The sequence below is a fragment of the Panthera tigris genome, chromosome A2 (genome assembly GCF_018350195.1).
Source record: "Panthera tigris isolate Pti1 chromosome A2, P.tigris_Pti1_mat1.1, whole genome shotgun sequence".
NCBI classification, from domain to species: domain Eukaryota; kingdom Metazoa; phylum Chordata; class Mammalia; order Carnivora; family Felidae; genus Panthera; species Panthera tigris.
The window spans coordinates 18,459,043-18,486,881 of NC_056661.1; the positions used below are offsets into that span (position 1 = coordinate 18,459,043).

The following is a 27,839-nucleotide window of genomic DNA, read 5'->3' on the forward strand; positions in this document are numbered from 1 at the left end:
GGCGTGACCCTGGATATGAAATATTGACTCCTACAGGACTGCTCCACTGTTAACAGAGGAGGAAGCAGACCACAACAGCCAAACCACAGGCAAGTAAATAGAGGTGGTGGCAGACCCTTGTATTTGCTTCCATGTTCTCAATTAAGAAGCAAGATCGTTAGTTGACAGTAAGGCTAGGGAAGGAAAAAAGAAAGCGTGAGCTAAAGAGGTGGTGCTGTCTAAAAGTAGGAGAAGAAATGGGCTAAGGAATCGCAGTGGAACTGCTAAGCAGTGGTACAGGCCACCTTTCAAGTTAGGGGTCATGAATTCAAAGCAAGACCAGTAAGCATGTTTTTTTCCTTCTCCAGCTACATTCAGTTATAGGTGTAGAGTGAGTGAAAAGTTGGACTGAAAACAGGGCTGAGGTGTTCAGCCCTGAGCCTGGGTGGCTCAGTTGGCTAAGTGTCCAGCTCTTGGTTCTGGCTCAGGTCATGATCTCATGGTTCATGGGTTCAAGCCCTGCATCAGGCTCTGCCCTGACAGTGCAGAGCCTGCTTGGGATTCTCTCTCTCTGCCCTTCCCCAACTCGTGAGCATGTGCTTGTGTGCTCTCTCTCTCTCTCAAAATAAATAAAACTTTAATTTTTTAAAACACATTTTATTTGTGGGGCACCTGGGTGGCTCAGTCGGTTAAGCATCCAACTTCGGCTCAGGTCATGATCTCATGGTTCGTGGGTTCAAGCCTCGCATCGGGCTCTGTGCTGACAGCTCAGAGCCTGGAGCCTGTTTCGGATTCTGTGTCTCCCTCTCTCTCTGCCCCTCCCCCACTCGCACTCTGTCTCTGTCTCAAAAATAAACAAACATTAAAAAAAAAACCACATTTTATTTTTTTGAGAGACAGAGCACAAGAAGGGGAGGGGCAGAGAGAGAAGGAGACACAATCCGAGGCAGGCTGCAGCCTCTGAGCTGTCAGAACAGACCTCAATGCATGGCTTGAACCAAGGAACCAGGAGATCATGACCTGAGCCCAAGTCAGACACTCAACTGACTGAGCCACCCAGGCGACCCAAAATAAATAAAACTTTAAAATAAATAAATAAAAATAAATAGGGCTGAGGTTTTGCCAGATAAGATGAAATGGGACAGGAGAAAAAGGGTTGAGAATATATACAAGGGAGTGATTATAGTAATGAACTATGAACTCTAAGTTGAGTAAGGAGAAAAGTGGTAACTGAAGATGAGGAGCAGTAAAAGGGAAGTAAGATCAATGGACTGTAAGCCCCAGTGAGGCTGAAGAATTTCAGTGTCTGAGTATTAGATGGATTAAGTCATAAAACTAGCATATTACCATTGTTGTAGGGGGCAATTTCTTTGTAGGGTCACTGGCAACATCTATCAGAATTCAAACTGCATATATCCATTGAACCAGCAATTCCACTTACAAAAATTTATTCTACAAATATATTCACACATAAATACAATCACTTGTGTTCAAGAATGCTCACTTCAGCAATATTCATAATACCAAAAGACTAAAAACAATCTACATGTTCCTTCTCCACAGAAGAAGATATTGGTTAAATATCTTAATCATACAATGGCATATTATGCAACCATTAAAAATAAAAAGGATTTGGGGCACCTGGGCAGCTCAGTTGGTTAAGCATCAGACTTCAGCTTAGGTCATGATCTCACAATTTGTGAGTTTGAGTCCCGCTTTGGACGAGCTTGGGCCCTCCTTCAGGTGAGCTCGAACCCCACTTCGGATAAACATGAGCCCCCACATCAGGTGAACCCTGCTTTTTTCTCCTTCCCTGCCCCTCGTGGGATTCTCTCTCCCTTTCTCTCTGTCCCTTGCTCACTTGCGACCTCTCTCTTTCTGTCTTGCTAAATACAGATAGACAGCTAGATAGATAAAAATAAAAAATATATAAATAAAAATAAAGGCTAGACTCTTTAAAAATAAAAAGATATGTTAACAAGTGATCTCCAAGATAGACTATTAAATGAGAAGAGTTAAGGGGCTAAATATGTATACTATCATAACACTGTGTAATGGTGGGATGTATAGACATACAGAACAGGGCCTGGCAGAAATGCACAATTAACATTCACTGAAGAACAATGGACACTAGTGTAATCACAGACTCTCTCAACAAAGGCTGCCTCTAGGAACCATGTATCATTTTGTATTGAATCTACCAAATGTATTATGTTTTTTGTTTTGTTTCAAAGTAGTCTCCACACCCAAAGTGGAACCTAATACAGGGCTTGAACTCACAATCCTGAGCAGAGATCAAGAATTGGATACTGGGGTGCTTGGGTGGCTCAGTCGGTTGAGCGTCCGACTTTGGCTCAGGTCACGATCTCACGATTCTTGGGTTCGAGCCCCACCTTGGGCTTTGTGCTGACGGCTCAGAGCCTGGAGCCTGCTTAGGATTCTATGTCTTCCTCTCTCTCTGCCCCTCCCCTGCTCTTTCTCTCTCTCTCTCTCAAAAATAAACATAAAAAAAAAAAAAAGTCAGATATTTAACCAACTGAGCCACCCAGGCACTCCTGTATTTTTTTTAAAAGATTACAGCACTGACATATAGATCTTTCCAAGTCAGTACACGAGGTAAAAAAAGAAAAGAAAAAAAAGAAAAAAAGAAAAACCAAAGCAGTAGTACAACATACACAAAGATCCATCTTGGAATCTGACGTCCTAAAGGCTTATAAAAGTATACTGTCCCCTCTCCCCCTTACAACTTCCCTAGGCTAGCCAAGACTGACTCACTACTCTCTCTTCCCTACAAAGAAGTAAAATAAGAGTATCTGTGATCAAGCACAGTTTAACACTGCCAACAACTGATTCCCACCACTCCTAACACTTCTCTTTATCTCCTTTTAGGCCAAGAGTTACAACTTCCCCCAGAGGGGCCTCCCTGACTACTCAAACACATATTTTTCTTCATCTATTAACTCCTATAGTGCTTGGTCTACTAGGTGCTGCTTCCCAAATTACGTAAGCCTACATCACTTGGTATTCTGCTTGCACTGGTAGTGAGAAGGCTCTGTACCCTGGTACTAGTATTCAGAACAGCTGTGAATCTTTGGGCAAGTTACTTAAGCCCTCTGTGTCTCTACTTCCTCATTTGTACCAACGGGAAAAATAATGGTTCCTATCCTCACAGAATAGTGGTAATTATTAAATGAGTAACAGAGGAAAGGGCTTAGAACAAACAATACCTAGCATGTAACAGCTGTTTAACTATTGGATACTATTACCTGTAAATTTCAATAAAAAAGACTGTATCTTCAATTCTATATTCCCCATAATGCCCAACAGGGTCAAATATGGCAATGAAGGGAAGTGTTTGCTGACTGAATCAAAGAAAAGAAACCTAGCCTTTCTAAGTTAATAGATAAAAATGCACTGATATAGGGGCACCTGGCAGTCTCAGTCAAAAGAAAGAACCCGCTACTCTTGATCTCAGGGTCATGAGTTTGAGCCCTGTGCTAGGTGTAGAAATTATTAAAAATAAATAAATAAATAAACTTAAAAAAATGCATGGGTGTAAGAAAGAGTTAATTTTTTAACTTTTTGAAGGGAAACTTTCAAAAGCTCAAGTTACTAAGATTAGACATTAGCCTTCAAATTTACTTCCTCTAAGCACTTCCCTTCTTTTCTAAGTTGGCCTTAAGTCTCATTCTTAAGAAGAAATTGCTTCTTTTCCAACAAGACTTACAAGCAGCAAACTATTATATATAAAACTCCCTAGTCCATACATTTATGTATGAAATATCATAAAGGACAGGGGGGAAAAAGACTAAACATCTATCTTATCATCTTCTATATGGCAAAAAAGCCTTGAAGTAAGCAATCCTGGGAGTCTTTTTTTAAGTTTATTATTATTATTTTTAGTAATTTCTACACCCAAGAAAGCTTGGGTGCTTGGGAAATCTTGGGGCTTGAACTCTCAACCCCGAGATCAAGAGTCATATGCACTACTGACTGAGCCAGCCAAGCACCCCATTCTTGGAATATTTTAAAGCAGCAACTTCAACTGCTGAAGAGACTCATTACGGGAGATTAAAAAATAACCTATTCACAGCTAAAACACTGAAGATTGCAAACTATTTTTCCCATAAATTAGAGCAAATTCAAGGATACCTGAATACAGTGGTGTTTTTTCAAAACTGAAGCTTTTTCCAATCTAGCAAATAACTGTTTTTTAAGGCCAAGTGTTTTTAAGGCCTATAAGGATTCCTTTCTTGTATTCTAGTAAGTGTTTCCCGAACAGTAGATAAAGGGCCTAGAAATTGTGCACTACCATTACCGTATCTTACCTTATGAATAATCTTGACTGTTCACTATAGTTGGAGGAAGATATGATCACATACACTCCAATCCCTATTCCATCCACACATGCTAGAAGGGGCCACCTGACACATGTTCTCAAAGATTTCCAGGTGATTCTTACCCACCTCCCCTCCCACCTAAAACACTACCAACAACCTTACCTGACCAAACATTACACTAGGGTTTCAAAATCTGAATCCCATCCTGCATATGTCTAACAAGAAAACAGCATCTACCATACGAACTACTAAAATCAGAAATGTTCAGTCCCATGTAGATTAACCAAAGTAAAAGTTTTGGGTTTTTTTGTTTGTTTTGTTTTGAGAGACTGTGTGTGGGGGAGAGAGAGAAGGAAAGGAGAATCAATCCCACACAGGCTCTGCACTGTCAGCACAGAGCCTGATGTGGGGCTCGATCCCACAAACCGTGAGATCATGACCTGAGCTGAAATCAAGAGTCAGACACTTAACTGACTGAACCACTCAGGTGCCCCAAGGTTTTTTTCTTTTTTCTTTTTTTAAGTTCATTTGTTTATTTTGGGAGAGAGCAAGAGAGAGAATAGTGGGGGAGGGGCAGAGAGAGAGGGAGAGAGAATCCCAAGCAGGCTCCACACTGTCAGCACAGAGCCCAACACAGGGCTCGATCTCATGAACCATGAGATCATAACCTGAGCTGAAATTAAGAATCAGATGCTTAACTGAGTGAGCCGCCCAGACATCCTCAAAGTAAAAGATTCTACTAGAAATTAATTTCAGTTATAGGCAGCAATAGTTACTGAGTTATAGGTAGTTGACAGTAATGGTAAAGGAGCTATGCTACTTAAGAGTTCATCAATGCTCTATCGCTTACTAGCTTTGTGCTCCATTACAAGCAGTTTCCTTACATGTCAAGTGGCGAATGAAATCTTCTAAACATGGTTGGTATGAAGATTAAATAAGACCAAAAGAGCTTACTTACTGAAAATAGGTCAGTGTTCAATAAAGGTTTCTCATTATTACTGAGGTCTCGTTTTGGACAAATGGTAACTCCCTCCAAATTCCAACTGTCCAGAACTTGAGGACCAGTTTGTAATATGGCCTGACCTGGAAAGAATGTTGTTTCTCCTAAAACGAAAATTTTACCAGTCTAGCAAATATAGCTGACCCTTGAACAACACCGGTTTGAACTGCACTGATCTACTTAATATGTGGATTTGCAGTAGACTACTAAACATATTTTCTCTTATGATTCTTTTTATTTTTCTTTTTAAGTAGGCTCCATGCTCAATGTGGGGCTTGAACTCATGACCCTAAGATCAAGAGTCAAATACTTCTCTGACTGAGCCAGCTAGGTGCCCCTCTTATGATTTTTAGTACTGTATCTTTTTATTTTCTTTATTTATTTTGAGAGAGACAGAGACAGCGCAAGTAGGGGAGGGGCAGAGAGAGAGAGAGAGAGAGAGAGAGAGGGAGAGAGAGAGAGAGAGAGAGAGAGAGAGAATGCCAAGCAGGCTCCACACTGTTAGCATGGAGCCCGATGCAAGGCTTGAACTCATGAACTGTGAGGTCATGACCTCAGCTGAAATCAAGAGTCAGACACTTAACTGACTGAGCCACCCAGGTGTCCCTCTAGCTTACTTTAAGAATACAGTATACAGGGGCACCTGAATGGCTCAGTTGCCTAAGTGTCTGACTCTTGATTTCGACTCAGATCATGATCTCACAGTTCCTGAGTTCAAGCCTTATATTGGGGTCTGTGCTGACAGTATGGAGCCTGCTTCAGATTCTCTCTCTCTCCCTCTCCCTCTCCCTCTCCCTCCCTCCCTTCCTCTTCAGATTCTCTCTCTCTCTCTCTCTCTCCCTCTCCCTCTCCCTCCCTCCCTTCCTCCCTCCCTCTCTCTCTCTGCCCCATCCCTGCTCACTCATGTGCACGAGTGCTCTTTCTCTTAAAAATAAATAAAACTCCCCCCCCCCAAAATACAGTATATAACACATTTAACATACAAAACACATGTTAATCGACTTTATGTCATCAGTAAGGCTTCCAGTCAACAGTAGGCTGTTAGTTACATATTTGGGAAGTCCAGTTATACTCAAAATTTCGGCTGCACAGGGGTCAGTGCCCCACCCCCCATACTGTTCAAGAGTCAGCTGTAATTAGTTTTTCAAAGTATGTATCACATCCATACCTGACCCCACCCTCTTCTTTCCTATTGAAAAAAATAATAAATTACTACTTATCTCTCACTGCCTGAAATTATAGGCCCACAATACTTCATCCAAAAGCCTTGGGACTAGATATTTCTAAAGTCAGAATTTTTCAGATTTCAGAAAGATGGTATGGTACAAATGCCAAATACTCTGTAATATACCCAATGGGTTAATAGTTCTTCAGTAAAATAAATGAACATATAAGGAGGATAAAAACTAAACAACCTCTCATCAGTTCAGTTCAGGTTTTACCATCAAATGGGTTTGTGATCTTCAGAACTTTCCAAAAGAAAGTTATGACTATCCCTAACCCAATGCCAATTTGCTTTAAAATATACACACGCCAGGGGTGCCTGGGTGGCTCTGTCGGTTGAGCGTCCGACTTCGGCTCAGGTCATGATCTCGCAGTCCGTGAGTTCGAGCCCCACGTCGGGCTCTGTGCTGACCACTCAGAGCCTGGAGCCTGTTTCAGATTCTGTGTCTCCCTCTCTCTGACCCTCCCCCGTTCATGCTCTGTCTCTCTCTGTCTCAAAAATAAATAAACATAAAAAAATTTTTTTAAACAAAATATACACACGCCATCACATTCTTCTGAATACTTTTTAAGCACTTTTTCTAATGCCCTCAGGTCTGATTTTTCCCATGACGGGTAACTATGCTATTATCTCAGAGAAGTGGACTGAGCCATTCCTGCTATTTCTCTTGGGAAATTAAAACAAAATAGCCTTTAAATTAGGTAAGCTGGGGGCTGGGGGTGATATGCATTTAAGCTAAACTTCAGGGCTGACAGTAATTTGAATTCTACAACCTAAATTAGCTGAATGATTTCAATAACTTGTTCAGGGACTATACATTTTACAATACTTACTTTCTTAGACTCACAGTAAATCTGCCTCTGTGCACAATTTTTAGCAGATAAGGAGCTACCAAAGGTGTTTCAGATGGTGCTATTTGGTTATAATGCATGTATTATCTAGACATTTATTAACCAAACATTCATTATAAGCAGGCACAAAACAGTTCTCCAGCTGAGAAACAGTTGTAGAAATAATTCAACTGAATAACTATGCTGCTTCTGCTGGATCAAGATCTTTACAATATTTTGGAAAGATAATGAATAAATTCCTATGCAGAAAAAATAATCACAGCTTTAAAATGATAGCATACTTCAAATAATTATAATTTTACCTCATGATTCTACAAAGGGACTAATTACACAAAAATAGTGATGATTACAGTAAGCTTTCCTCAACCACTGAAGAAATAAAAGCATTTAATACAGCATAACTTTAGACATGACTTAATTTTTTAACTTTTTACTGTATTCATTACTTTAAACACATTACTTTAAAAACAGATTAGAAGCTGAGTTCAGGGGTACCTAGGAGGCAGAGTCAGTTGAGCGTCTGACTTTGGCTGGGGTCATGATCTTGCAGTTTTATGAGTTCCAGCCCCACAACGGGCTTGCAGCTGTCAGCGCAGAGCCAGCTTCAAATCCTTTGTTCCCCTTTCTCTGCCCCTCCCCCACTCTTGCTCTCTCAAAAATAAAATAAAATAAAATTTAAAAAGTTGAGGGGCGCCTGGGTGGCTCAGCTGGTTAGGCATTGACTTCAGCTCAGTTTATGATCTCACAGTTCATGAGTTCGAGCCTCGCGTCGGGCTCTGTGCTGCCAGCTCAGAGCCTGGAGCCTGCTTTGGATTACGTCTCCCTCTCTCTCTCTGCCCCTCCCCCACTCACTCTCTCTCTCCATCTCTCAAAAGTAAATGAACATTTAAAAAAAATTTTTAAGGTTGAGTTCACGAAACTTACCTTTTTGACATCCATATGCCTCAATTATATAATCTAGTTTGAAATTTTACATCCTGTAGTACCCCCTTCTCCACAAAGGATATGTTCCAAGACCCCCAGTGGATGCCTGAAACCACAGATGGTACCGAACCCTACATACACTACGTCTTTCCTGTACATACATACCTATGATAAAATTTAATTTACAAATTACACACAGCAAGAGACTAAACAATAATAATGAAATATAACAATTACAATATGCTATAATGAGTTATGTGAATGTAGTCTCTCCCCTCAAAATACCTTATTGCATTGTACTTACCCTTCTTGTAATGATGTGAGATGATAAAATGCCTATGTGATGAGATGAAATGAGGTGAATGATGTAAGCACTGTGATGTAGCATTAGGCTGCTACTGACTTTCTGACATATGTCAAAAGGGAGGATCATTACTTTCGGACCATGGTTGACCAGGACAGAAAACCAGGATAAGAACCAGTGTGTGTTTTATTTTATTTCTCTCTCCACATAAGTTGTTACGAATCAGTATTGTACAGATGACTATTATAAAAGCAAAAGTTGTCTAGTCTTTTAGAAACTAAAAAAATTTTTAAAGAAATTTTAAAAATCATAAAAATCCTGTGAATTTTACTCAGAAGAATGATGATCCTAATGAACATTAAAAAGTTCCTCCCAATCCAGGTTTTGTCAATGTTTCTGCAGCAGGGTGTAGTGTCAATGCAAGCTGTGCAAAAAATATTTTGGATGAAATCTAGGTACAAAATGTCGTATTATAGATAAGAAAATATATAAATCCCAGGACAGTATCTTGTAAAATTATAAAACCCAAAGCATACAACCACCCTCAGCCAAAACAATATAATATCCTATAACTCAGGCTATTAACCCAGGGTATCTTCCTTCTTTCCTTTGCCCTTAATGCACCCCACCTACCCTTCCCCACTTAGATAACTCATACTCAGGCTAAGTCAGTCTCTCAGGGTGTTCCCTGAGCTCCCAATTTAGATCAGGCCTTTTGGATACTCCCACAGCACCAAACCTCTCTCTGCCTCACTCATCACACCCCTCCAAAGTTTCTTCCTCCCAAACTCCATTAGTATAAGAATCATATCTGTCTTATTAACCACTGTCAGACAAGCATAGGTGCAAGCACATAATAGTTAAGTGTTCAAATAATAAACCTGAAAAAAATAAATTTCCAGGAGCAAAGAAGCTTTATACAACCAATTTGGCGAACACAGATTTTAAAAAGAAAACAGTTACAACAACCTCGGCTGTGTACACTAGTGGTGAGGCTACCTCCTAGGGTAGGAGTCTAGTAGTTCAAGAATTCACCCTTGGGGCGCCTGGGTGGCTCAGTCGGTTAAGTGTCCGACTTCGGCTCAGGTCGTGATCTCACAGTCCCTGAGTTTGAGCCCCGCATCGGGCTCTGTGCTGACAGCTCAGAGCCTGGAGCCTGTTTCAGATTCTGTGTCTCCCTCTCTCTGACCCTCCCCCATTCATGCTCTGTCTCTCTCTGTCTCAAAAATAAATAAACGTTTAAAAAAAAAAAAAAGAATTCGCCCTCACAGAATTATAGAAACCTCTCATACAATCAGAAACTTAAACTGGGGCGCCTGGATGGCTCAGTCGGTTGAGCATCCGACTTCAGCTCAAGTCATGGTCTTGTGGTCCGTGGGTTTGAGCCTCACATTGGGCTCTGTGCTGATAGCTCAGAGCCTGGAGCCTGCTTTGGATTCTCTCTCTCTGCCCCTTCCCCACTCACACTCTGTCTGTCTCTCAAAAATCAACATAAAAAAAAAAAAGAAACAAATTATCTGTAACAGTAATGTTAAAACTCAGATCCTCCCTATGAACTTACTTGCTTTTATTTTATAAACGATTCTGTAAGTCTAACTGGACAGTAGCTGAGTTCACAACAGTTTAGAAAAACACATGCTTGGGTGAGAAAGCAGTGCGCCTATGACAAGACTTAGGACACAGAAAACCCTGTAAATCAGGTTAGAAACATAAAATGGAGAGGGAGAGAAGTGCCATTCTGGCCAGTCCTAAAGCAGGCTGACAGACTCCAAGGACAGAACTCAAAAACTCTCCCTTAGGAGGAAAGACCTCATTCATTACATGGAGAAGCTTAAGTCCTAGATACCGTAAGACAGGGAAAAAGATGTCCACTGCAGAAATAAAACAAAAAAGTTGTAAAGCTTAAGAAAGAAAGCTTCAGTTATCTAGAATACAATGATACTATTTCAGTGGTTTAAGATCTCGATTTTTTCACAAGAGCCATACTGTACCTAAACACACATGAATTCCATAAAAGCTTAAAGATGCCTTACAATGCCTTCTCTTGGAGCAAAAACTATCAGTATTATGAAGGTGAAAATAAAGGTCAAAATACAGCTTTTTTAACCAGCCAGTCCTCAATGTAACAACCAAATCAGAATCAAATTTCTGTTCAAACAATAAGCCAGGTTGAAAAGCATAGGCTTTGGGGCGCCTGGGTGGCTCAGTCGGTTGAGTGTCCGACTTCGGCTCAGGTCATGATCTCACGGTCCATGAGTTCGAGCCCCGCATCAGGCTCTGTGCTGACCGCTCAGAGCCTGGAGCCTGTTTCAGATTCTGTGTCTCCCTCTCTCTCTGATCCTCCCCTGTTCATGCTCTGTCTCTCTCTGTCTCAAAAATAAATAAACGTTAAAAAAAAATTAAAAAAAAAAAAAGAAAAGCATAGGCTTTTCATATGCACTCCCTTCTCAAATAACTTCCATTCTACTGCTTTTGTCCTTTGTTAAAGTACACATTTAAAATGAATAGAGAGGGGCACCTGGGTGGCTCAGGAAGTTGAGCATGTGACTTTGGCTCAGGTCATGATCTCACAGTTCATGAGTTCGAGCCCCGCATCAGGCTCTCTGCTGTCAGCACATAGCCTGCTTTGGATCCTCTGTCCCCTCTCTCTCTGCACCTCCCCCACTAGAGCTCTCTCTTTCAAAATTAAACATTTAAAATTAGTAATAAATAAATAAAGTAAAATGAATAGAATACATACTACTTCATTAAGAGGAAAAAAATCACTATATTGAAACTCTTTCAGTGCCATGGGCAGAACTGTCCTATCGACCCCAGGTTCACCCACACCCAGGACTGTCCCTGACACACAGGAAACACCATTAAACACTCGGGAAATTAAATTGAAAACATAAAGCCATTTATTTAGTTTGCAAACAACATAGGAAAATGCCTGGCAAAAAGGTTCAAACCAACTGTCCATTTGTTCACAATGCACTTGAGCCTGGTACTATTGTTATTTTGCCATCTTGATCAAGCAGTTGTTAAGGGTCGATGTCAGTTCAAAGGCCCTTAGAGATGGAGAGCAGCAAACCTAAGGCAAATGAAGGCAAGCAGAGGAAAACCCCACAAAGCCTCCAATATACGGCCAACTAAGAATAAACCCCAGACTAAAATTCTCTTTTGAGGCTAAAGGAAAGAAATACTCCCTTCTGGCTTTCTAAGTAAGAATATCAGATCATTCACTTCAAAATGTAAATGTGCCAAGGTTAACCTTAAATAGATGGGCAGAATCAGAATTTGATTTTGTACAGTCTAATTCTCCACTTATATTGCTCACAAGACAATGCTTGTCTGGAGAACCACCATAAAGAGAAGAATAAACTAACTCCAATGAGTTGCCTAGGTGTTTCAGCAATGACAATGCACAGCCAGACACCCTGCATTCTGGCGCAAACATCTCTATTCCTTTCAAGGTTCCACAATTAGCAAGATGAAAACTCTGTAAGGCCTAAACATCTATTTAAAACTTTTTTTAAATTCAGGTGAAATACACAATATAAAGTTCACCTTTTTAAAGTGTTCATTTCAGTGATATTTAGCATATTCACCATGTTGTAAAACAACCAAGTCTATCTAGTTCCAAAACATTTTCATTACCACAAAAGAAAACCCCATGCTTATTAAGCAGTCCATCTCCAGTTCCCCTTCTCCTAGCATCTGGCAACCACCAATTCGCTTTGCGTCTCTACAGGTTTACTGTACTAGATATTTCATATAAATTAAATCATACGATATATGGCCTGTGTTTGGCTTCTTTCATCTAGCATAATACTTTCAAGGTTCATCCATGTTATACCACGTATTAATACTTCATCTTTTTAAGTAGTTGAAAAATATTCCATTGTACGTATACAACCACATTTGTTTACCGACTTATCTGTTGATGAACATTTGAATTTCCACCTTTTGGCTATAAGAATGGTGATGCTATGAACATCTACGTACAAGCATTTATTCGACTACTTGTTTTCAATTCTTTTGGGTATAGAGCTAGGAGCAGAATTGCTGGGTTGTATGCTAAATCTATACATTTAACCATTAGAGGAACTGCCAAACTGTTTTCCACAGCGTATGCTATTAAATATCTTGCGAAATAGTCACTCAGACCTATTAAGGGGAAAGAATAAGATACACAACAATGTGATGTGCAACTGCATGTTTCTAAAAAAAGAAAAATATGTAATATATACATATAGACACAGTATCTCTAGAAGGATATATAGAAAACAGTTATATGGTCTTCTGTAAAGGACCTTGGAGGCTGAGATGGGAGAAAGGCTTTTACTTGTCATGCCTACCTACCCCCTTCTACAATGTTTCATACACATGCTTCATCAACCCCCTTGCTCTAATATTTTTAAATTTTTTGAAAGTAATCTCTACACCCAACATGGGGCTCAAACTCACAACCCTGAGATCAAGAGTGAAATGCTTTCACAACTGAGCCAGATAGGAGCCCAAATAAAATATTTTTAAAGCCCAAAGGAAGTAATACAATGAGAGGAGGATTATGCTCTGGAATAGGAAGACGATACGTTTTTTTAAGTAAACTCTACCCTCAATGTGGGTCTTGAACTCATGACCTCAAGATCAAGAGTCACATACTCTTCCAAATGAAGCAGCCAGGCACCCTCATTTTTTAGTATAAACTTTTTTTTGTATGATTTTATTTTTACCTAGTGCATTTTTCCCTCTCTTCTTATTGAAGTAAAATACACATAACCTAGGGGTGCCTAGGTGGTTCAGTTAAGCATGTGACTTTGGCTCAGGTCATGATCTCATTGTCCATGAGTTTGAGCCCAGCGTCAGGCTCTGGGCTGACAGCTCAGAGCCTGGAGCCTGCTTCATATTGTGTCTCCCTCTCTCTCTCTGCCCCTCCCCTGCTAGTACTCTTGTCTCTCTCTCTCTCTCTCTCTCTCTCAAAAATAAACAAACATTAAAAAAAAATTTGTTTTAAATACACGTAACATAAAACTTACCATCTTAACTGACTGAGCCACCCAGGTACCCCCCATCTACATTTTTAAGTATACATTTCAGTGGTATTAAATATATTCATGTTGTCATGCAACCATCACCACCATCTATCCCCATTAAAAAAATTTATTTAAAAAAATACTAATTAAAAAAGGCAAACTTAGGGGGTGGGGCGCCTGGGTGGCTCAGTCAGTTAAGCACTCAACTTCGGCTCAGGTCATGATCTTGTATTTCGTGAGTTCGAGCCCTACATTGGGCTCTGTGCCGGCAGCTCAGAGCCTGGAGCCTGCTTCGGATTCTGTGTCTCCCTCTCCCTCTGCCCCTCCCCCGCTTGTTCTCTCTCCCTCCCTCTCTCTCTCTCAAAAATAAATAAAAACATTAAAAAAAAATTTTAGGGGCGCCTGGGTGGCTCAGTCGGTTGGGCGGCCGACTTCAGCTCAGGTCATGATCTCTCGGTCCGTGAGTTCGAGCCCTGCGTCGGGCTCTGTGCTGACAGCTCAGAGCCTGGATGGAGCCTGTTTCAGATTCTGTGTCTCCCTCTCTCTGACCCTCCCCTGTTCATGCTCTGTCTCTCCCTGTCTCAAAAATAAATAAAACGTTAAAAAAAAATTAAAAAAAAATTTTTAAAGAAAACTTAAGGGGCACTTGGATGGCTCAGTGGGTTGAGTGCCCGACTCTTGATTTTGGCACAGGTAATGATCACAGAGTCATGGGATCAAGCCCCATATTGGGCTCTGCACTGAACATTGAACATGCTTAAGATTCCCTCTCTCTCTCTCTCTGCCCCTCTCCCCGACCTACCCTCTCTCTTAAAAAAAAAGGGGGGGGGGCGCCTGGGTGGCTCTGTCGGTTAAGTTTCCAACACTTGATATGGGCTCAGGCCATGATCTCACGGTCATGAGACAGTCCTGCATGGGGCTCCACACTAAGCACCGACCCCACTTAGTACTCTCCTCCCTCAGCCCCCCTCCCCCATTCTCTCTCTCTCTCAAAATAAAATAAACTAAAAAAAAAAAAAAAAGGAATCTATCAGACTTAGAACAAGTATTTCTACTAAGGGAGAAAACTAGCATGCATTGAGCATCATGCTCTTCTTATACTATTTCATCTAAAATTCCTATAAAATAAATGTAATCTTCATTTCACAGATACAGGTCCTGAGGCTCAAAGGACTAACCTGGTTAAAGGTATATACATACAGAGTTCTTCTATAGCAAAACTTCTTTGTCATTATAGGGTCATCAGCATTTTTGGTGAAGAAACTGGTAAGCATAGCTTCACTTTTGTTTTACAAAAAAATTTTTAGGGGCACCTGGGTGGCTCAGTCAGTTGGGCATCCAACTTCGGCTCGGGTCATGATCTCATAGCTTGTGAGTTCAAGCCCCACATCGGGCGGGCTCTGTGCTGACAGCTCAGAGCCTGGAGCCTGCTTCAGGTCCTGTGTTTCCCTCTCTCTCTGTCCCTCCCCCACTCTCACTCTCTGTCTCTCAAAAGTGAATAAACATTAAAAAAAATTAAAAAAAAATTTTTTTTTAATGTTTATTTTTGAGAGAGATAAAGTATGAGCAAGGAAGGGGCAGAAAGAGAGGGAGACACAGAATCTGAAGTAGCTTGACGTGGGGCTCGAACCCACCAACTGTGAGATCATGACCCAAGCTGAGGCATGAAGCTGGATGCTTAACCGACGGAGCCACCCAGGCACCTCTGTTTTTAAATACAATGTAGAAATACATAATTGAGAAAACAACTTTGAAACAGTCTCCCCTCTTACAAGGGAGGCCATCAATCAAACCACCCTAATGCATTACTCAATGTACTGAAAGGAAAAATATTTTTAAACATTTTTTAAAATATTTATTTTGAAAGAGAGAAGAAGACAATGCAGCAGCAGCAGCAGCAGCAGCAGCAGCAGAAGGGAGAATGAGCAGGGGAGAGGCACAGAGAGAGGGAGACAGAGAATCCCAAGCAGGCTCTACACTGTCAGCACAGAGCCCATTGTGGGGCTTGATCTCACAAACTGCGAGATCATGACCTGAGCTGAAATCTTGAGGTGGACATTCAACTGTTTGAGCCACCCAAACACCCCTTAAAGGAGAAATTTCAAGCCTTGTGGACGACAGAGTATATATGCAGTGGTGCTAGGCTAGTTGTCTTCTTATGCCCAGCAGTTGCACTGAGCTAATCTTACCATAGATCAGGGATTCAGGAAGCCATATCTTCCAATTTATCAGCAAAGCCTATGATCACTCATTTACAACATACTGTGAATCCCTCTACTTCTACCGTTGTCATTCTTGTCCAAGCCCCAATCATCTGTCACTGGATTTAAACAGCCTCCAACAGATCTCCCTACCTCCATTTTTGCCACCCTGTAGTCTATTCTCCATACGTGAGCTAGAAATCTAAATAAATCAGATAACATTACTCCTGTTATACGAACCCTTTAATAGCTTTCCAATGCATTCTGAATAAACTCTAAATTCCCAGTTCCTAAAAGATCTGGCCCTTGCCTACCTATAAGACTATTTCTTCCACTTTTCCACTTGCTCTTTAGGCTCCAGCCATTCAATTTTTTTTTCTTTTGCTGTTCCCTAAAAAAGACAAGTCCATTCCTTACCTATCATCAGTCTCTCCTACTAGAACAATAACTCCATAAGCAGGACTATTCATATTTTTGTGACTATTTACACCTGAAGTGCTTTCTACTTTGTAACACTGAGAAAAGTAGATGGTATGATTCAAAACTAACACTTTTCAGTTCTAAATCAAACGTGCTCGTATTTTTAGGAATAAAGACACTGTAAAACAAACAAAAACTGTTTGAGGGCGGGGACTTTTTTTTTTTTTTTTAATGTGAGAGTTAATTTATTTTTTAAGTAACTTCTAAGCCTAAAGAGGGTTTGAACTCATTATCCCAAGTTCAAGAGTTGCATGCTCTAGGGGTGACTGGGTGGCCCAGTTGGTTAGGTGTCTGACTCTTAATTTTGGCTCAGGTCATGATCTCGTGGTTCATGAGATCAAGTCCCATGTCAAGTTTTACATGGAGGCTGCTTGGGATTCTCTCTCTGCCCCTCCCCTGTGCGCATGCATGTGCTCACTCTCTCAAAATAAACTTTAAAAAAAAAAAAAAAAAAAAAAAAAAGAGTTGTATGCTCTACCAACTGAGCCATCCAGGTGCGCTGAGGACAGGGACCTTCTTTGTTTTCTTCAGATATGTTCCAGAACAGCATCTGACATGTAGTAGCTATTCAATAATTATTTGTTCAATGAATGAATGACAAAACCACAAGCTAGCTTGTTCATTCTTCTTAGCATGCCAAGGAGGAGTTCAAAGCCAACCAAAACCACTATCACTGTATGCCTTCACTGCCAGGCACCCCATTTCACCAAATAAGAGTATTCACCTCCACGGATAAAAGAGATATGTGTGTGTGTACACACACATGCACACACACATACACAATGCAATATTACTCAGCCATCAGAAAGAATGAAATCTTGCCACTTGCAATGGCAAGAATGTATTATGCTAAGCGAAATAAGTCAATCAGAGAAAGACAAATACCATATTATTTCACTTATGTGGAATTTAAGAAACAATACAGATGAACATATGGGGATGGGGGAGGGTGGAGAAAAGAGAGAGAAACCAACCACAAGAGATTCTTAATGATAGAGAACTATGGGTTGATGGAAGCAGGGGGGTGGGAGATGGGTTAAATAGGTGATGGCTGATATGATACCAAGGGGGGCACTTACGATGAGCAGTGGGTATTATATGCATCGTGTGTAAGTGATGAATCACAGAATTCTACTCCTGAAACCAATACTGCACTGTATATTAACTAAAATATAAATTAAAAAAATAAAACAAACAAGTTGGAAAAAAATAAACAATATTCATCCCCATCACAGCTCACTTCTCCATATACAGAGTTCCCTCAGACCCAAAGAGAACAGAAAAAGGCGATCAAAACAGTACCGACTAGGATATATACCATGGTATCAATCAAATTAAGATTATTTCTAACAATTTCCTTTATTTGTAATAAGTTTAAATATCTAAAGAACCCCTGGACGGATCTTATACCAGCTGTTGACGTTGTTCCCACCTAAGCCAGTATCACTCTGACCCCTCTGGTAAGAGGGAAGATTGTCCTCTGATCTTCATTCTCTACCTGACTCATTTGCCACTGATAATTAGATAGATATACCCACAACATAAGCTGTGGATAAATGTATGATAACTAAACTACTGAAAAAAACAAAAACTTGGGGCACCTGGGTGGCTCAGTCGGGTAAGCATCCGACTTCGGCTCAGGTCATGATCTCACAGTTCGTGGGTTTGAGCCCCACGCCAGGCTCTGTGCTGACAGCTCACAGCCTGGAGCCTGCTTCGGATTCTGTGTCTCCCCCTCTCTCTGCTCCTCCCCCACTCATGCTCTGTCTCTCTCTCTCAAAAATAAATAAACATTAAAAAAAATTAAAAATGAAAACTTAAAGATGAAAACTAGGAGCGCCTGGTTGGCTCAGTTAAGCACTCGATTCTTAATTTCAGCTCAGATCATCATCTCACAGTTCATGAGATCGAGCCCCAAATCGGGCTCTGTGCTGACAGCATGGAGCCTTCTTGGGATTCCCTCTCCCCCTTTCTCTCTCTGCCCACCATCCCCCCTGCAAGAGTGACCGTCCGTGCACATGTGCCTCTCTCTCTCTCAAAATAAACTTTAAAGATGAAAAACAGAAGGAATAAGATGGGAATGGTCCAGATGTAAAAGAGGTATGTGTACAACACAGTGAGTTTCATCTCCTTTAAGAGAGAGATTAGGAAATCTATCTTCATCTAAAAAAGAAATACCACTTAAAAGTAAAAAAGTTAGAGGAGTACCTTATGGAGAGGTGGGAGAATAAGACTAGAGAGAAAAGGTATGGAGTAAGATAAAGAACTCAAGATTGGTGAAGAGAATCATTAACAGTAATGCACTGACATTTCTCCAGAATTTAATATATAATAATCTCTCTTTCATGGGAAAAGAGAAATAAAAGAAGAGGTTTCTATGTTACATACCTTACAAATGTGCTGCAAGACCCACGGCCTGTGTGCCAGGAGTTTTACAAGTGCCTTGAACTTCTCAGATGAAAGGCACTATAAAAATATAAAAATATCAGGAATTATGTCTATTCACTTTACAATGAAAAAAATCAAAACACAGGATGTAAACAGGCTTGCCCAAAGTTCCCTGTAATTCAGAATTCAGGAGAGGGGAAGAAGTATAGAATTTAATCTTTGATTGGTATATCATCAAATATATCACATTTATACAAGTTTTAGCCTCCTTTACTTAAAAGGTACACAACCTTATCTTACAAATATTACAAATACTGCCCTTTTAAAAGCAAAAAGCAAAAGAATCCTACATAAATTAATTTTCCAACATTTTATTATAAAAATTTTCAAACCAGAGTGAAGTTGAATCTTACAATGAACACCTGTAACCCTACCACCTACACTACCACAAACATTTATTTAAATAACTTGTTTTATCTACTTACATATTCTTAATACAGGTATTAGAGAAATTACAGGCTGAAAGGCAACTGTCAGAAAAATCAATGGTTTCAAAAAAAAAAAAAACAGGATGAAGTCATTAGGTCAAGGAAGATAATTATTCAGAAATCCTGATATTTTTGTCAGAGATGATCAATATTAGTTTACTATTTAAAGTCAGAAAAGAGGGACACCTGGCTGGCTCAGTTGGAAGAATGTATGACTCTTGATCTCAGGTTGAGTTTGAGCCCCACACTGGGTGTAGAGATTAAACTTTTTTTTAAAAATTTTTTTTAATGTTTATTCATTTTTGAGAGATGGAGACAGAGCATGAGTGGAGGAGGGGCAGAGAGAGAGAGGGAGACACAGAATCTGAAGCAGGTTCCAGGCTCTAAGCTGTCAGCACAGAACCCGATGCGGGGCTCGAACTCACAGACCACAAGATCATGACCTGAGCTGCAGTTGGACATTTAACCAACTGAGCCACCCAGGTGCCCCTAAACATTTTTTAATTTCTTTTTCTTTCTTTTTTTATTTTTACTGTTATTCATTATTGAGAGACAGAGAAAGAGCACAAGTTGGGGAGGGGCAGAGAGAGAAGGAGACACAGAATCTAAAACAGGCTCCAGGATCTGAGCTGTCAGCACAGAGCACAACGCAGGGCTCGAACCCACAAACCGTGAGATCATGACCTGAGCCAACTGAGCCACCCAGGCGCCCCTAAATGTTTTTTTTTATGTCTATTTATTTAGTTTTGAGTGAGAGAAAAAGAGGGAGATAGAGCGTGCACACAAGTTGGGGAGGGGCAGAGAGAGAGAGAGGGAGACACAGGATCTGAAGCAAGCTCCAGGCTCCAACTGTCAGCACAGAGCCCAACACAGGACTCGAACCCATGAACTGCGAGATCATGACCTGAGCCAAAGTCAGAAGCTTAACTGACTGAGCCACCCAGACGCCCCTTACACTTTTAAAACATAAAGTCAGAATGGACTCCGATCTACCCCTATTCTTAGTGAGGGATTCTAGTTATTTAATATCAAATCATATCATTCCCCTGCTAAAAAACATCTAATGATTTCTCATCTCAGGACAAACCCAAAGAACTTCCTATATCCTAAAAGCCTTAACACGATCTGATCTCTGGTCACCTCTCTTTCATTTTACCTTCCTCTTCTCCCTTTACACCACTCCAAACATTTCAGTTGCTTATGTTCTCTCTACCTTCACTTGAATAGTAAGATACTATTATAAACATGCCTAATTAAACATATTTACTTTATCCACCCTCTTCACAAGAAAAAAAAAAAATCAAGCTCAGTTTGGGACAAACTGCAAACTGGCTAAGATGTAACAGTGTATCTCATATTCTGACCATTGTTAACTATAAAATGTTATTCAGAATCATCTGGAAGAACCACCAATAAATTCAGACCAACACCCAGAATGAGCAGCTTCAATGCCTACCTGATTTTTAGTCACATGACTACCACAATTATGAGTATACAAGGTCTTCACTTAATACTGCAGTACCACAGACTATAAATGAGTCATTTGAAATAGAAACACTTGAAATAGGAATTTTACATTAATTACTAACTTTAAACTATCTTGGAAATTTTAATTTAGTAATCTCACAAGTACTTAACAGTGAGCATATACCCAAAGCTCAAGAGTGTAGTTAAGACACATTAACACAATTTTACAATTTAGTTACGTTAATGTGTAGGTGCAGGCAAACTAAGTTCCATTGGCCAGGGGCATAAAGCGATAAAGTGGTACAGGAAGGTTAAGTAACTTTTAGTTACCTTTTACTACTACAAACATAGGTGATTAAAATCCAGTGAGTATGTACCATTTAGCTTTATCACTAGTAGCCATAATGCAATAAAACCCAAAGTCCTGTCTATAGAAGCTCAGCATGCCCAGATTAGTTCTCTTAGAAGTTGAAATATCAGTCTATCTTCTGAGTTAACATAAATCTCAGCTCTAGGACAACTAAGAAAACCCTAAGTAGCAACTTCTCTGGTCACTGCTTCAACTCCACTAACTCCTTGAGGAAACACCTCGAGATCTACCTGTTTTCACTCTAATATGAATGAAGACTATGAGAATACTCCACCAAAACCACTACCACACACATAATACACAGGGAACTATTTACTTGATATGTGCAGTTTCTCTCCATCCCACCTCAAATCAATAGTCAAAACAGCCCTCAGTCACATGACAACATCTTAGCCTGACCTAATTATGTGGGATTTGGAACAGAGGAGTCTGGGCCTCCCTGTGGAAGAAGCTTGTCCCTAAGAAGACCCAAACACCGAAAGCCAAAACTAGGCCAAGCGGGACCCTGTATATTCATTTATCTATTTCAATCAACTGCTGCAGGACCACCCAGTTGCAGGGAGGAGAGTGTTGTTTAAGGCTAAATAACTGAAATTCGTTTAGAAAATGAATTTTTCGGGGTGCCAGGGTGGCTCAGTTGGTTGAGCGTCCAACTTCAGCTCAGGTAATGATCTGGCAGTTTGTGAGTTCGAGCCCCGCGTCGGGCTCTGGTGCTAACAGCTCAGAGCCTGGAGCCTGCTTCTTGTTCCATGTCTCCCTCTCTCTGCCCCTCCCCCTCTCAGGCTGTGTCTCTCCTCTCTCTCTCTCTCTCAAAAATAAACATTAAAAAAAATTTTTTTTAATGAATTTTTCAGATTCTCACAACATATCAGTAATACATAAATGGAGAAAGCACTGGAAACAAGTTGTTAAATCCTGAATTTTTACTTAACTCTAAGCAAGCTGTTTAGGAGTACAAGGAAAATACCACACAGACAAAATAGTTTTGGCCTGTACGTGACTAGACATATAACATTGGTATATTTACAAAAGTCTCTGGAACTCAGTTTCCTCATCTGCAAATGGGGTTGGACTATAGAAGTCCTGAAGATTCCTTTAGGGTGTAAAATTCTGGATCTATGAAAAAGTCAGTGGATCCCTATTTTCTTCTCTCTAGTACAGACTTCTATGAGAACAGAGGTGATAACTCTAGGACTAGACTGACTTAAAGCAAGTTGTCTTCTATTTTGTCACATCCCCATGGGCCACCAGTGCTCTACAAAAGTAGATGGAACTATTCTTAAGATAATTTATCAAAAGAGATCCTTTAGTAAGTTATCCTTCACAATTAGGAATTAGTCTCGTACCTTCAGTCCAAACAATGTCACTCGTGCCCAAAGCTCAAACCGGTATGTTCAAAGCGACAATCATGCAATAGTACACACACCTTACACATTTGGGTGTTTGACACTGAATGGGTGAAAAATTCTCACCACGTATAACATTTTTAAGACATTTTTTAAAGTATTTTTCCCCTTCAGATCTGGCAGGGAGGACTATAATCTGATTACACACCTGCAAGAAACATTTACTTCAAAAGACAATCTTAAACACAAAAAGAACCAAACAAGTCACTAACGCTGGTAAAAATTTTAAATCAGGACCATTAAAAAACACAAGTGGAACCATTTCTGAAGCAAAAAGGATGCCAGTTTTCCACCACAGACTACTAAACATGCTTTTGACCAAATCGATTTAACTGCAAACAGTGCTATTTAATAATGATGGCTCGTAACTGAGTCAATCGGTAACTAAGGATATGTTTAGGTGATTCCTAATCAAGGTAGTAACTGAGACTAAGCAAAATTGCAAATTAATACTTTATTTCGATACAAGTCATGAAAAAAATGTTTAACAGGAAAACATCCTTTCAATACCCAAGAATCCTAACCCATAATATTTCAACACTACCTTTTTACTTACACAATCTCCGAGAGTACTACATTTAAAAAGAAAATGTACCCAAAACATAACTGGACTTCACCCAGTATAAAACGGTGATTCATGTTTCCTATTCAATGTAAAGCCAAGATGGAGTTGTAAAGAGTTTCTTTCCCATTTCAACTCCGACAGCCACGCGCACTTCGCAGGGGCCGGCTGCACCGCGCGGTTGCCGGGCCCGGCTCGAAGCCCCCGCCCTGCCCGGCGCAGCGGTGAGAGAGAGGAAGCGCCGGGGACCGCGGGCGGGCGGCTGGGGCTCCACCAGGCCTGGCCGGGCGGGGGAAGGGGCGCGGGAGGCCGCGGGGCGCGCTTCCGGGGACTGCGCGGGCGGGGCCGCTTCTTTGGGGAGCGGGGCCCCGGTCGGGAGGCAGGGGCCGGGACCCAGGGGCAGCCAGCCGAGAGCAGCAGGTGGGGCGCGGCCGCGGAGGGGCGGCGGGCGGGCAAGCGGCCGGAAGAGTGCCGGGCGGGCGGGCCCCGGGCGCCGCGGCGCCAGGAGGGTACCCTCTCGCTCACCTCAGGCGACGACTCGCAATCCGACCTCTCCACGCCAAGGACGCCTGTCCGCGAGTAGCAAGCTCGGAGACTAGGGCGGGTGGCTGAGGAGACGGAGGCAGACTAACGAGAGAACCGACGGAGGACGGCGGGCGGCGGGCGGGGAGCTCGAGCGAGCGAGGGCGGTCGGCGGCGGGAGGGCGGGGAGCGACGTGCGCGCTCCCGTGTGCCAGCGGGCTCGAGCCAGCCCCAGTCTCGGCCCCGCGCACGCGCGCGCACTCACAGCTCAGCTACGATTGCTCAGGAGCGCGTCCACGCCCTAAAGGCAAGGCGCTTAACCAATCACTGCAGCCGCGTGGGGCATCACGGGAACTCCAGGGCTATAAAAGACCTGGTTGCTATTTTATGCTTCACGACTCACTCATCCTTTAAGTAAGCAGGGTGGGGCAGGGTGCGCGTGCGCGGTTTTAATACTCCTCCCTAAACTGCCAACTCTTCGCGCAAGCGAAGTAGCCTAGCCTTGCCTAGTTTTACGCGTGCGCACTAACGGCCCTGGCCCCGGAAGACCAGACGCCTGCGCAGTCGGAACTACGGTGACAGTCCCCCGGGTGGGGTATGGGCCAGTCATGGCGGAGCCTTGGTCTGGGCAGTCCTTGCAGGCTCTTCCGACCACGGTGTTGGGCGCGCTGGGCACCCTGGGCAGCGAGTTCCTGCGGGAGTGGGAGGCGCAGGACATGCGCGTGACCCTCTTCAAGCTGCTGCTACTCTGGTTGGTGTTAAGTCTCCTGGGCATCCAGCTGGCGTGGGGGTTCTACGGGAGCACGGTGACAGGGCTGTATCACCGCCCAGGTGAGGCTCCCCACCCCCCACTGGACTCCATCATTGGGCTCCCCAGAACCCCCTAGACTACCACTGATCCCCTAAGGACCTCATCACAGCTTAACTCTGCACCCTAATCCATGCCAACATACCATTTCATGCCAGAAACCCCGGTCCACCCATCACATTTTAACTTCCTTTGAACCTCAATCAGACAATACCACTAGTCCCTTTAGGGCCCCCACGAGACTCTTCACCAAACACCGCCACTGGCCTCAAACCTGACCTGGGCTGATACCTGCTCAGATCCCCACCCCCAGCCTGCTGCAGCTCTGGATGTGTTCCTGCCCCCAGGTCTGGGCGGCCAGAACGGATCCACACCTGATGGCTCCACGCATTTCACTTCGTGGTGAGTAAATCTGTGCCCATCACAACCCCATGCTTGGCAGGCAGAGGATAGGCCTGTGCTGATAACAGGGATGGGGGCAGGAAGTTCTCAGGGTAGAAGTCCACTAGTTTAGTGGTCTTTACAGCAAGCCCCAAGGTCTTCAACTGGAGCTCAGACTCTAATTTCTGAACAGCCCACCAATATGCTGTTCAGCATGCTGCCTGCGGGGCTATTGTCACAGTTTCAGAGATGAGCTGGCAAGTCTGTTGGGTTCCACTCTACTGCAAGCCCTTCAGTTAGAAAGGCAGGAGCCTATGTCCTTACTGCACTTACTGGCCGCATCAGGCCAGCCTCCTCATCTGTAAAGCATCTACTCACTAATCAGAGTATTCATTCAACTAACTTCTGAGCTCCTTCTATATGAGGGGTGTGGTGTGGTGGGGGGAGGGGGGGGCAACTAGGTCCAGAGAACAAGGACAACCCAGGCCCTGTTTATAGGGGGAGCCAGAGATTTAAAAGGGAGGGCAACAAAAAAATAATAAAAGGGAAGGGCAGCGGTGTGGGGGCAAGGGTAGTAAAGAGTTTTCTCGCAAAACAGACACCTAAGCTAATGGCAAAGGCTAGGGAGTGATTAAGTGTACCAGGCAAAGAAAATTGATAGAATAAGGCCCAGGGCAAGAACAAGGGTGTCATATTGGAAGGATAGACAAAGCTGTGACACTGGAGCTCAAACATGAAGGCATTGGAGGGACCCACAATACCCTATGCCAAATTTCAGGAAGCTATTGAAGGACTCAGGAAGGCTATGGCCTGATCTAATTTGTCTTTATAACTGCCTGTTTCATGGCAAGAAAAGGGGTCCAATAGAGAAGGCAAGAGGCCAGTTAGGAGGCCTGCCACTGTCCAGGTCCTGAGCAACTTGGGGAAGGATAGGAATACCATAAGGTGAGGAACCAGGAGGAAAAATGTGTCTTCAGGGGAAAGGTGAGGGACCCAGTGTGGGCTGTGGGAACTTAGTACAGAGATATAGATTGTAGTGTGGCTTTACTGAGCCCACCTCAGCCCCTACAGGGCTAGAGAGAGCCAATCTCAGGGACTGTTGTGCTGCCTGTGGAATAATCCTTTTCTCTTTTCCATCACTTTTAGGGAAACAACAGCAAATGAACCTCTCAAAACCCACAGAGAATAAGGGAAGGCAGCAGAGGGATCTCCAGGGACATCACCGGGTCTGCTGGTTCCCACACTGGGTTCTGCTGCTGCCCAGACCCCAGAGACTGCATGGGGGGAGGGGTTGGGGGCAGGGAGTACCCCAGTGCTTGAAGACCTGGCCCTCCACTGCTCTTGGCCTTGCCTCCAGCAGCTCCAGGCATTGGGCCAGTAAAGTTTGCCTCTACCCAGATCTGGGTGCCTTAAGGAGAGAAGACATGTTCCTCCTCTCTCAGGGGTCAGCTCAGGAGGAGCCTCTGGGTTGGGGAGGCCAACAGTCCATTTTCTGCCTTGGCTTTTTCCTGTCCCCCTTCCGATCCCCTGGGATGTGACCCCATAGAAATTTCCTTGAGAAGAAACTTGAGGTTGACCAGCTCTGGGATTTGTAAGGGAAGTCTGTTTTCTCCTAAGCTCTTGAATTTGTTTTTGCTTTGTTGGCAGGGAGCCAGGAAAGACTGGCCTAGACATGGCCTTATACTCTATGGTTACTTAGCTGGCCATTCAAGTGTAAGGCAAGGGGCACTGGCACTACCTGGACGTGGAGGCACCAAACACCCACTTCCTAGCCCATCCCGAGCTTTTCAGGTGTGAGTCAGGCTGTGGAAATTGTCTTTTCCTGAAAACTCATTTATACTCTTCTCAATCCTTGTTGGGAGGTTGGGTGCCTGAAAGACGCTAAGCCCCAAGGGTGACCTTCCACCCCCACCGCTCTAAGTGCCCATGGGGTTGTACCCTGTCCCCTCACAGAGAGGTACTAAGCAGTTAGCGCTGAGTGGCTCTGCCACTTCATCACTTCCCATCTTGACCCGGAACCACGAGAGCTTCATCCTAAGAGGCCACAGGCTCAGCTCGTCCCCACTAGCACCATCTCAGCCCCCAAGAACCCTCCCTCAACAGCCAGGAAGAACCACAGGCTAGGCAGGCCTGCCACTTACACAGTGGGCCAGGGGAGCTTCCAAAGATGTGGGAGGCACATGCCAGTTTCTGAAAGCAGCATGACCCTAGAACTGCCTCCCTTCCTGAAGGCTGTATTTCTATACTTGTTTCTGCTGGACCACCAGCTACCTCAATATCCCGCTGCCTGCTTCCTCTATCCATCTGGCAGCCTTTGGCTCGGCCACCTTTGCAGCAGAAACACACTGGAAGTAGGACTACACTGAATTCGTGTACATGTATCTACTTTGGAGGTATCTTCTGACTGGTAGGATGATGGTTTTGCAGCCTCAGGCCTACCCACTGACACCACCACACATAGAATGAGGGTCTCACATTTCACCCCAGGTTTAGCTGAGGATGTGGCTTATTAAACTTGGAAGTGCATCAGTTGTGTGGTTATTCAGACAGGACAAGGGTGTGCATGCACAGGGAAAACTGGAAAGGGAACACTTGGTGCTACTGCCCCTCAGCGCCCAGAATGCAATGACTTGCAGAGGTGGAGAAATGACACCAGCTCCCTGGAGGAGCAGTGGTGGGTGCCCAATAGGGAGGGGGCACTATCCTCACTAGTTTTTATAGACCTGGCCCTCTCAAGGAGAATCCACTCTAAGCCTGCCTCAGAGGCCAGGCAAGGAGGCATTAGGCTGGCACCCCAGCAATCATGTGGACAAAGGACAATGAAGCTAGAAACTCTGGCAAGCAAGAAGAAAGGAAGCTCGCTTAATGTTTTGTTGGAAGTCAGTGGAGTCCAGTAATGGGCCCCAGGGGCAAAGGTCAGCCCAGGGTAAGGCAGGTCCAGGAGGAGGTCCAGTGTGCTCTACAACAGCCCTGGGGCTCAGAACAGATGGTGAGCCTGGCATGGTTTGCTACTAAGCAGCAGGCTGGGATAACTTGGGAATGTGGAAGAGTGAGTCTGTGTCCCCTCAGCTTTCCCAAGTTTACACAGGCACAATGGCCCTACAGGGCCAAGCCTTTGTGAGTCA

General features: G+C 43.0%; 2 protein-coding genes across 6 annotated transcripts in view; one reads left to right on the forward strand and one right to left on the reverse strand.

The window, feature by feature from the left end:
• Nucleotides 1-23,683, reverse strand: part of RHOA (ras homolog family member A) — a 63,086-nt gene extending 39,403 nt beyond the window's left edge. Inside the window, exons 1-2 of one of the 2 annotated variants that reach the window (XM_042978942.1) lie at nt 23,529-23,682; nt 18,711-18,788 (exon numbers count right to left, since the gene is read on the reverse strand). The gene's annotated coding sequence lies outside the window, so the exon portion shown is untranslated. Of the gene's footprint in view, nt 1-18,710; nt 18,789-23,528 lie in introns of both variants that reach the window. The other variant, XM_042978943.1, reaches the window with a different exon arrangement.
• Nucleotides 23,684-23,805: 122 nt separating this feature from the next.
• On the forward strand, nt 23,806-27,240 carry TCTA (T cell leukemia translocation altered). 4 transcript variants are annotated; one of them, XM_015540388.2, is made up of 3 exons: nt 23,806-24,356; nt 24,633-24,735; nt 25,861-27,240. In XM_015540388.2, the coding sequence occupies exons 1-3, from the start codon at nt 24,134-24,136 to the stop codon at nt 25,901-25,903; spliced, it is 369 nt and encodes a 122-aa protein (XP_015395874.2). In that variant the 5' UTR covers nt 23,806-24,133; the 3' UTR covers nt 25,904-27,240. The 4 variants fall into 4 exon arrangements, with proteins under 4 accessions (XP_015395874.2, XP_007088577.2, XP_042834879.1 ...); XM_007088515.3 differs by having other exon boundaries at nt 24,681-24,735; XM_042978945.1 differs by lacking the exon at nt 25,861-27,240 and having other exon boundaries at nt 24,554-24,720.
• Nucleotides 27,241-27,839: the final 599 nt, after the last annotated feature.

What these genes read in the sequence shown, in the direction of transcription:
- TCTA (XM_015540388.2), top strand. Translation starts at nt 24,134, where the DNA reads ATGGCGGAGCCTTGGTCTGGGCAGTCCTTGCAGGCTCTTCCGACCACG. An exon ending in AGGGCTGTATCACCGCCCAG is followed by an intron (nt 24,357 to 24,632) that starts GTGAGGCTCCCC and finishes ATACCTGCTCAG; the next exon opens with ATCCCCACCCCCAGCCTGCT. An exon ending in TCCACGCATTTCACTTCGTG is followed by an intron (nt 24,736 to 25,860) that starts GTGAGTAAATCT and finishes CATCACTTTTAG; the next exon opens with GGAAACAACAGCAAATGAAC.